Source organism: Oncorhynchus mykiss, chromosome 20 (genome assembly GCF_057628025.1).
Source record: "Oncorhynchus mykiss isolate SJ-2025 chromosome 20, ASM5762802v1, whole genome shotgun sequence".
Taxonomy (NCBI): domain Eukaryota; kingdom Metazoa; phylum Chordata; class Actinopteri; order Salmoniformes; family Salmonidae; genus Oncorhynchus; species Oncorhynchus mykiss.
This window is the reverse complement of record NC_143041.1, coordinates 10,676,236-10,686,589: the sequence shown is the minus strand read 5'-3', so window position 1 is coordinate 10,686,589 and position 10,354 is coordinate 10,676,236. Positions and strand designations below refer to the sequence as shown.

Here is a 10,354-nt window from a genome sequence, read left to right as displayed (position 1 = left end):
TGCTTGTTTGTAGGTGACCAAATACTTATTTTCCACCATAATTGGCAAATAAATTCATAAAAAATCATCCAATGTGATTTTCTGGATTTTTTTTTCTCATTTTGTCTGTCATAGTGTACCTATGATGAAAATTACAGGCCTCTCTCACCTTTTTAAGTGGGAGAACTTGCACAATTGGTGGCTGACTAAATACTTTTTTGCCCCACTGTAGGTGAGGTCTCTGCATGTGTGTGAGATGGGACGAAATAGCTATCTAAGGCAATTTGAGGGGGACTGAGGGCTCTACAGTGAAATAAAGCAATTAAAACTAGCCAAGACAGCAGTAGACAAGGCATATTGACATTAGAGAGAGGCATAAAGCAATAAATGGCGAATAAAGGGCAGAGTGGGTCGGTTAGATACATACAGGACCTGAGTTGGTTCAGAGTTTGTTTTGATATTTCAACCTGCATGTCCTGATCCCGTCTGGTGTGTGTGGACAAAATCAACATGTACACGTGGATTCATGCATGCATGTGGTCTGTTCAGCATGTTACACCGTACCCAAACCGGCTGTGCGAGATGGGAGAGGCAGGACTTGCACCTCGAACTGACTTCTATTTTATCGCTTGCAAAGCAGACGCTCCTTTGCGCGCGCGAGCAGTGATTGAATAAATTGTGTACATTTATTTTGCCACGAGCGGCATGGTCAGCACTGAGGCTACATGAGATTGATCCTTTGTAGGATGACTTTGGCTACACATTTCCAACTATAATCCTTGTCAATTTGATAAGATTCATAATGTGTGTATATATATATATATATATATATATATATATATATGTACGCTTTTAAGCTATTTGCTATGTTGATAATAAACATTGTATTTAGTTGTTGACACAGCTTTGAACAATTCAATGGACAAAAATGTTTCACCCCAGATGGGACTCGAACCCACAATCCCTGGCTTAGGAGGCCAGTGCCTTATCCATTAGGCCACTGGGGCTAGTTGTGAAATGGGCGGGGTTAGGCCTTTATCAAATTAATATTCGTGATAACCACGGGAAATGTAGTAACAGTGATGGGAACGACTTTTTGTATCGGCTGATAAATCTGTTAAATCGAGTAATGAATGACACACAGAAAACTATCTGGGAAAATAATTAGATCGAAGCTTTCTGTAAACAACCACAAAGTCACGCTATCACCATGGTGATACATTCACATTGACAGACTATTCCACTTAAACTCAACAGCAGGGGTATTGATCAAATTTTTACATTATTACAAGGATCAAACCTAGACTTTGTCATTATTATATAGAATCGAATTGTATGTAGTTAAAGTAAACAATCATTACATTGTAACATTATTTGATATCATCCAACTCAAATGCTGTGCTGCCATTTGCAGATTCTTCCATTATTACCCGGTTGGGGCAAAATTAATCTTGCGCAGTAACCTGCATGTGTGTAAAAAAACAGGTAAAAATAACCTAGCTGGGCGAAAAAGAGAAGGGAAGCCTCTGCTAACCAATGATAAGGAATAAGGTAAATGTTAGCGCTGTACAGTAGCAGATTAAGCTAGCTACTTCATCAAGACAGCAAAGATAGTGGTGTAACGTTAGCTGTTGGTAGCCTTGGCTAGCTGGCAATGCTATTAGTCCTAGCTATCGCGTTGCGTAGCTAGTTAACGCTATTTGATTATTTCTAAAGCTGCAAAGTAAAACGTTATGAATCCAACATTAAACTTCCACAAACTCTGTTTGTCTCACTTCAGAGCTATCTATAACGCCGCTGATTAAGAAGATGCCGTTTTTTGGAAACACCTTCAGTCCAAAGAAAACCCCTCCTCGCAAGTCTGTTTCTCTCTCCAATCTGCACACGGTGAGTTGATCAAATTCCCCTGTAATCAGCAAACACATTCTTGTGTACCAGAGCAGGGTTTCCCACACTTGGTCCTGGGCTGGGGCCACCCCTGGGTGCACGTTTTAATTTTTTTGCCATAGCTTTATACAGCTGATTCAAATAATCAAAGCTGGATGATAAATTGGTTATTTGAATCAACTATTGGGGGAGGGTCTGAGTTTAGGAAACCCTGCTATTGAGTATTACACCACAGTATGTGTCATAATACCCATAACCTAGCGATCAAATACGGAAATGGTTCCAATCGTTTTTCCACCATTCAGTTTTCCCATAGGACATTTTTAGAAACATTTAAAATAAGAACAAAGTGACTTAACAATATATTCGGCTGTATTTACCCCCTCAAATCTGAGAGTAAATGGACTTGAATATATTGATAAAAGTAACTTTGTCCGAGAAAGATTTACAAGGTTATCAAAACCTCATGCCAGGGTAAGCCTACATGAGAAACAGCCCTTATTTTAAGTGTTTCTAAAATCCCCTATGGGAAAAATGAAAGGTGCAAAAACGATTGGATCCATTTCCCTGTTTGATCGATAGATTGTATAAGTATTATGACACCTCCACTGTGGAGCTCTATGTGCATCTGTTGTTGGTTATCTGAAGTTAGTCTGTGTAATCACCCCTTTGTTGGGTCATTTCTTGGGTCTAGTTGGATCGGTCTACGAGGGAAATAGAGTTGGGTCTTGAATATGGAGCCCCTGTAATGAACATCGGGGGGCAGAGCTTGAAATTTGAAGAGGGACAATGGATTGCAGGTAACTGATCTTCACTTAAATGCAGTAGAAAACTGCACTAACTGCACTGTCTGCACTGCTATTGTAAGAAGTCTGATCTATCTGATCCCCACTGATCCTTTTTGTTTTTCTTCATGTGTTTTGTTTCTTGCCCCCAGAGTCTGGAGGGAATGCATCAGGGAAGGAGGTGCAGAGACTAAAAAAGAGGAACTTACAGCTTGAAGAGGAGAACAACCTACTGAGGCTGAAGATTGACCTCCTGTTGGACATGGTGAGTTATCATCAGCCATACAGTTGCAGGTGGAAAAAGGGACTCATTTTTTATCCTCAGTCACTATTCACGTCATAAACAAGTACAACAGACACGTTGGGGGTTAACAACTGCCCTTTACTGTCTGCGCCCATACACCATAGCCCAGATTTACTTAGTTATTACTTTTTTAAAACCTAATTGGTAGTAGTTACAGTCTTGTCTCATCGCTGCAACTCCCGTACGGACTTAGGAGAGGCGACGGTCGAGAGCCATGCATCCTCCGAAACACAACCCAACCTATCCGCACTGCTTCTTGACACAATGCACATCCAACCTGGAACCCAGCCGCACAAATGTGTCAGAGGAAACACCGTACACCTGGCGACCTGGTCAGCGTGCACTGCACCCGACCCGCCATAGGAGTTGCTAGTGCGCGATAAGACAAGGATATTCCTGCCAGCCAAACCCTCCCTAACCCGTACGAAGCTGGGCCAATTGTGCGTCGCCTCCCGGTCGCGACCGACAGAGCCTGGGCTCGAACCAAGAATCTGGTGGCGCAGAGGCCACTTAGTTATTACTTAAACATAGTTGGCTTACATTGTTGTTTTGATTAATGCTTGAACAGTCGCTAAGATTATATTTGTTTGTGATTGTTGCGAAATACCTATTTGGATGCAACATTCTATGTTAGAATGCGAACACTCATTGAAATAGGCTGTAGCAAAGCTAGCCAAAGAGCCATTTTACTGGTTGAAGTGTTTTTTTAAGTACACTGAACAAAAATCTAAATGCAACATGTAAAGTGTTGGTCCAATGCAGGGCCTAACATTTTGGCATTGGCGGGTAAGATGTCTATTTCACTAGCCACGATTGGAGGGTGGTCAAATCAAATCACCCTGAGCCCGTCTATTTTGTTGTCCAGGGACCGAACATTGGCGAGTAATATAATCGGAAACGGTGGATGGTGTGCATGCCTCTTGAGTCGGACTAGAAGTCCAGTCCGAATACCTTTTCTCCGCCGGCAACGTCTTGGAGCAGCTAAAGGGATAAGTTCAATTGGGGGGTATGAACAAAGAATCCAATTTGGGAAAGTCGTATTTCTGGTCGGAATGCTGGTGAGTTACCGCCTCTCTGATATCCAAAAGTTCTTTCCAGCTGTATTTAATAACGCAAAAAAACGTTCTGGGCTAATTATGTAGGAATATATATAATTAAAGTCTACTGAAGTGAGACTTTGTTGGCTTTTTTGGCTATTTACATTGTTTTGTTCACAAGCTAGGTTGTTTTTCCATGTTAGAGTTTAAACTGTTGGGAAGAGAAGACCATGCTTCTCCTAGGTAGATTCAATCTCACCGGCACAAAAATGAAGTCAAGTTAGCACGGTAACACCGCACCCTTAAAGGGACTGATGAACATTTTTGTCTCATCCGTGATATTTTGGTTAAAACTCACAAAACATGAAATTAAACAAAATACCACACTACTTCTTACTAGTAATACATTTGTTTTAGAAACATTACAAAGCATGCTCATCTGTTTTTTTTTGTGTTGGTGTAATTTTAGCAGAACAAAAATATTTGTGCTGGTAAAAAACCTGAGTGGCAGATAGATTTGTTTTTTAATCTACTTGCCACAGTGGCTGGTGGACCAAAAATGACATTTTATGCCCTGGTCCCAAGTTTCATGTGCTGAAATAAAAGATCCCAGAAATGGTCCATACACACAAAGCTTATTTCTCTCAAATTTGGTGCACAAATGTGTTTATATTTGTGTTTGTGAGCATTTCTCCTTTGTCAAGATAATCCATCCACCTGACAGGTGTGATCATTGGTGTGCGAGTGTGTAGAGTCACCCACTCACATGCAAGCTGCTGCTACTCTGTTTATCTTATATCCTGATGCCTAGTCATCTTACCCCTATACATATTTACCTCCATCACACCAGCATCCCTGCACATTGTAAATATGGTATTGAAACTGACCCTGTATTTAGTATGCTTGCTTACTTGTTGTGTGTTTCATATTTTTTATTTTATTTCTAGTAATACATTGTTATTGATTATTGCATTGCTGGGTTTTGAGTTTGTAAGGAAGGCATTTCACTGTACTTGTGCATGTGATATTAAACTTAAGACATCTGTGGCATTGTGCTGTGTAACAAAACTGCACATTTTAGAGTGGCCTTTTATTGTTCCAAGCACAAGGTGCATCTGTGTAATGATCACGTTGTTTAATTGGCTTCTTTGACAGTCTATCTACCTGACAGGTGTGGCATATCTTGGCAAAGATTCAACGCCTCAGTACAAGTAGGCATAGTGGAGCTCCGTGGCCTGGTATGAATGGACGGCTCCTCTGACGAGTAACCAGCTACATCCTTATTTAGTTTGTGGGCAGTTAGACATTGATGGGGGCACAGTTAAGTAGCTTACAATGCGTAGACCTATATTTAAATCATACCTGGCTCGCAAATCTTTAGAAATGGTAGGAGCAATTGTAAATTGGCACTCCACGTGAAAAAGGTTACTGACCCCCTGCTATAAACTACTGTATATGAAGCCACCCTTGTGGCTTCCGGTTTGCATTATTCACCAGGGAAGAGAAACATTTAGTGAATATTGAAGCGTTGTATCAACAAGCCAGCTCAGACAATATTCATTGTAACAGTATCCAACGAGGGGGCGGCTCGCTCAGATTTTTCCACCTGCCAGCTAGTCTGATAGTGCAAATACTGCGTAGGCAACACAATATTTGGGTGCTGATTTATATATATTTTTAAACTGCCATAAATCCACACTACAGCTAAATAACTTAGCAATGTTTAATGATTTTGCCGGCCGGATTGATCTGTAAGAATATGACATTTTCATTTAGAAAGATGGACGACCAAGATTGATGGAGTGAGCGGTGGGTAGGGATTAGGGATGTAGGATGAGGATGAAGTGGGTCAACAGCAAGAAGTAAAAAAAAAAAGTTAGCCCAAATAAGAAATCATTAATGATTTTCATTATCACAATTAGGCCTATCATTCTGTCACTGCATGACAATGCACATTTATTATAGCAAAGCAAACTGGCAAGGTTTCTGCTTTCTAAAAGTGAGACGAAAGGCGCACAGGCAGCTGCTTTCAAATCAAATGTTATTTGTCACATACACATTAGTTAGCAGATGTTAATGCGAGTGTAGCGCAATGCTTTTCCTTCTAGTTCCGACAGTGCAGTAATACAGTGCCTTGCGAAAGTATTTGGCCCCCTTGAACTTTGCGACCTTTTGCCACATTTCAGGCTTCAAACATAAAGATATAAAACTGTATTTTTTTGTGAAGAATCAACAACAAGTTGATTGCCCAATTTTTCAGTTTTTGATTTGTTAAAAAAGTTTGAAATATCCAATAAATGTCGTTCCACTTCATGATTGTGTCCCACTTGTTGTTGATTCTTCACAAAAAAATACAGTTTTATATCTTTATGTTTGAAGCCTGAAATGTGGCAAAAGGTTGCAAAGTTCAAGGGGGCCGAATACTTTCGCAAGGCACTGTATTTATGTAGTTGGTGCTGTATATGAACTAATATTAAGGGGTCTAAATTCGGAAAGTATTTAGACCCCTTGACTTTTCCCACATTTTGTTACATTACAGCCTTACTCTAAAATGGATGAAATAATGTTTTCCCTCATTAGTCTACACACAATACCCCATATTGACAAAGCGAAAACAAGTTTTTAGAATGTTTTGCAAATGTATACATTTTTTTAAAAACATTTAAAGTATTCAGACCCTTTGCTATGAGACTCAATTGAGCTCCGGTGCATCCTGTTTCCATAGATCATCCTTGATGTATCTACAACTTGATTGGAGTCCACCTGTGGTAAATTCAATTGATTGGACATTATTTGGAAAGGCACGCACCTGTGTATATACAGTGGGGCAAAAAAGTATTTAGTCAGCCACCAATTGTGCATGTTCTCCCACTTAAAAAGATGAGAGACCTGTAATTTTCATCATAGGTACACTTCAACTATGACAAGCAAAATGAAAAAAAAAAAGTCCAGAAAATCACATTGTAGGATTTTTAATGAATTTATTTGCAAATTATGGTGGAAAATAAGTATTTGGTCACCTACAAACAAGCAAGATTTCTGGCTCTCACAGACCTGTAACTTTTTATTTAAGAGGCTCCTCTGTCCTCCACTCGTTGCCTGTATTAATGGCACCTGTTTGAACTTGTTATCAGTATAAAAGACACCTGTCCACAACCTCAAACAGTCACACTCCAAACTCCACTATGGCCAATACCAAAGAGCTGTCAAAGGACACCAGAAACAAAATTGTAGACCTGCACCAAGCTGGGAAGACTGAATCTGCAATAGGTAAGCAGCTTGGTTTGAAGAAATCAACTGTGGGAGCAATTATTAGGAAATGGAAGACGTACAAGACCACTGATAATCTCCCTCGATCTGGGGCTCCACGCAAGATCTCACCCCATGGGGTCAAAATGATCACAAGAACGGTGAGCAAAAATCCCAGAACCACACGGGGGGACCTAGTGAATGAACTGCAGAGAGCTGGGACCAAAGTAACAAAGCCTACCATCAGTAACACACTACACCGCCAGGGACTCAAATCCTGCAGTGCTAGACGTGTCCCCCTGCTTAAGCCAGTACATGTCCAGGCCCGTCTGAAGTTTGCTAGAGAGCATTTGGATGATCCAGAAGAAGATTGGGAGAATGTCATATGGTCAGATGAAACCAAAATATAACTTTTTGGTAAAAACTCAACCCAAACTCTTGTTTGGAGGACAAAGAATGCTGAGTTGCATCCAAAGAACACCATACCTACTGTGACGCTTGGGGGTGGAAACATCATGCTTTGGGGCTGTTTTTCTGCAAAGGGACCAGGACGACTGATCCATGTAAAGGAAAGAATGAGAACTTTCAACAAAGTACTGAATAAAGGGTCTGAATACTTATGTAAATGGGATTCTTCCGTTTTTATTTGTAATACACGTGCAAACATTTCTATTAACCTGTTTTTGCGTTCTCATTATGGGGTATTGTGTATAGAGTGAGGGGAAAATATTTTTCATATTTTTTTTGAATGTTGTAATGTAATAAAATGTGGAAAAGTCAAGGGGTCTGAATACTTTTTGAATGCACTGTACATGGTAAGCTGTAAGTGGCACTTCACTTTTTAGTATGGAAAACTTTTCGACAATATTCACAACATATTGACTAAATTACAATCTTTATGGAATAAAAATCTAATTTCATAAATTACATGTGGAAATATGTATTTGAGCAAGCCAGCAGCAGATGAAACAGAAAATGAATTCTCTCCTCGCTCTCCCCGGTTTTAGCTTCACATCTAGCTGGCTAGGTTTAGGATATTTACTAGCCCATACCAGTGTCAAACTTAGCTGTGTTATCGACATATTGCAGTACACTAACAATCTAGCTCACTTATTTTGCTAGTGGAAAACAAATGGCCACAAATTCATTCAGAAATGGAGGAAGAGGATAGCTAGCTATAGCAAACTAATGTTAGCAGCTGCCTCTCCAGCAAGAAGTAACCGTGACAACATTAATCCTAAAATAAACAAATTAAAAACTTTCACAATGAGCACAATCCACCCCTCCAGTAAAGGCATGGCTCTGGGGAATCTCCAAAATGTCATTTCGGATGAACCCACAATCGGCAGGCTTTATAGACAACTCTCCTAGAGCCACAAAATGGCCAAATTATCGCAACGTGCAGCCTCCACAATCACCAACACTACTCTTTCCCATAGTACAAGGCAATCTATAGTATGACAGCATCAGCAGTTAGCGACCAACAGCTGGCAGACGTCTACATTTGTTTAGTTTTTATCTTGGCTAAGATGGCACTGACAGAGGGCGCCTCGCCTCGAGCTCCGATAAAACATTGCAGGAGCTCGAAGCCTAAGATTTTCACTGCACCCTGCAATCACATTTACGTCATTTAGCAGACACACTTGTCCAGAGCGACTTACAGGAGCAATGATTGTTATGTGCATTGCGCAAAGGCACGTCGACAGATTGTTCACCTAGTCGGCTTTGGGATTCAAACCAATGACCTTTCAGTTACTGGCTCAACGTTCTTAACCGCTAGGCTACCTGCAACCCTGTACATGTGACTATTAAACAATCTGAATCATTGTTATTTAGATGAAAGCTGTGAGCTAAGTGCAATATAGCAAGCAAACATTAGCATAGAGGTAGCAAGCTAACTCTTTCACTTACCAGGTTGATTTACATGCTCACTGAAGCCCATGATAATGCTTGGGTGCTGCTGGTGGTGCTGGCTGTTTGAGATGCTTTAGAAGCCACATTGATGGTAGGGACAGCATCCACTTTGAGAAGCAACCTCTTGCTGAAGCACTCCTTCCATTGTTTATAGCGGTGGAAGTTTTCAGGGATGAAATGTGCCCTGCAGAGGGACGAGTAGACGCCCAATTTGCCCGCCACATTATAATAATTGATTAAAGAGTTTAATTTGGTAATGTTTTCTTGGCGTTCTCTAAGTTAAAATTATATGCGTTTTTGGCAGTGAGAAATAAGTGCTACACTCCCTTTTAAAATCCTTAAGACTCTATTGATGTACCCGTGCGTCAATCTAATGAACATAATACAAAAATCCCCATCAAAATCGGTCAGTTTGCATTGGCTGAGTCTCAATCCACCGCATCCGCCAATGTCGCCCTTCCACAGCTGCGGTGAAAAGTGGCAGAGCTACGGCGGTGTTTGTCTTTTTTGCCATTTATGAATGTGTTATTCAGTGTGTTTCTTTGGGCCAAATTCAATATTTTATCAAATTATAAAAATAAAACAAATTACCTTAAAGGGTCTTAAAATTCTAAATCCAATAGCTAAAGGATCCATGGTATGACCATTTTAAAACAACTCCATGTGTTAACTTAGTTAAAAATATAAACAACGGCTTAGAAAATTAGAGGTTAAGTAACCGATTTCCTTTCCCTTAAGTTGTCAGAAACCACTGCAGAGTCTCACCTGATGGAGAAGGAACTGGAGGAGGTGAAAAATCACAGCCGAAGGAAGAAGTGATGAATAGAAAACTGAAGACGGGTTTCCCAGTGACACTTGAAAAGGAATTAATTAAGGGGATAGATGAGGGATGGTGATGGATGGCAGTGTTAGTGACCAACTGTGCTGTAAAATTAGACTTTTATACGTTATATACGTTATATGGATTTTAAATCGTTGAAGGTATGAGAGTTTAAATGTGCCCTATCCTTTTATAAAAATGAATTTCTTTGATTCATTAATTTTGTAAGCATTATCGTATCAGTGCTGAACTATTTTAGAATACAATGATTTATATTCAACGTCCTGTGTGTGTGTGTGTGTGTATGGGTTTGGCAGCTGTGTGTATTAGAATATTTGTTTTCATATCCTTTCTACTTTATTAAAAGGTTTTAACTACA

The 10,354-nt window shown here is 40.1% G+C and overlaps 1 protein-coding gene and 1 non-coding gene across 3 annotated transcripts; one reads left to right on the top strand and one right to left on the bottom strand.

The window, feature by feature from the left end:
- Window positions 1–913: 913 nt before the first annotated feature.
- trnar-ccu (transfer RNA arginine (anticodon CCU)) lies at window positions 914–986 on the bottom strand. Its single transcript has one exon. It is a non-coding gene; the product is annotated as a tRNA-Arg (tRNA).
- Window positions 987–1,393: 407 nt separating this feature from the next.
- LOC149974377 (protein chibby homolog 1-like) lies at window positions 1,394–10,354 on the top strand. 2 transcript variants are annotated; one of them, XM_090212169.1, is made up of 5 exons: window positions 1,394–1,530; window positions 1,760–1,866; window positions 2,561–2,666; window positions 2,804–2,916; window positions 9,894–10,354. In XM_090212169.1, the coding sequence occupies exons 2-5, from the start codon at window positions 1,789–1,791 to the stop codon at window positions 9,972–9,974; spliced, it is 378 nt and encodes a 125-aa protein (XP_090068295.1). In that variant the 5' UTR covers window positions 1,394–1,530; window positions 1,760–1,788; the 3' UTR covers window positions 9,975–10,354. The 2 variants fall into 2 exon arrangements, with proteins under 2 accessions (XP_090068295.1, XP_090068296.1); XM_090212170.1 differs by lacking the exon at window positions 9,894–10,354 and adding an exon at window positions 3,821–5,060 and having other exon boundaries at window positions 1,412–1,530.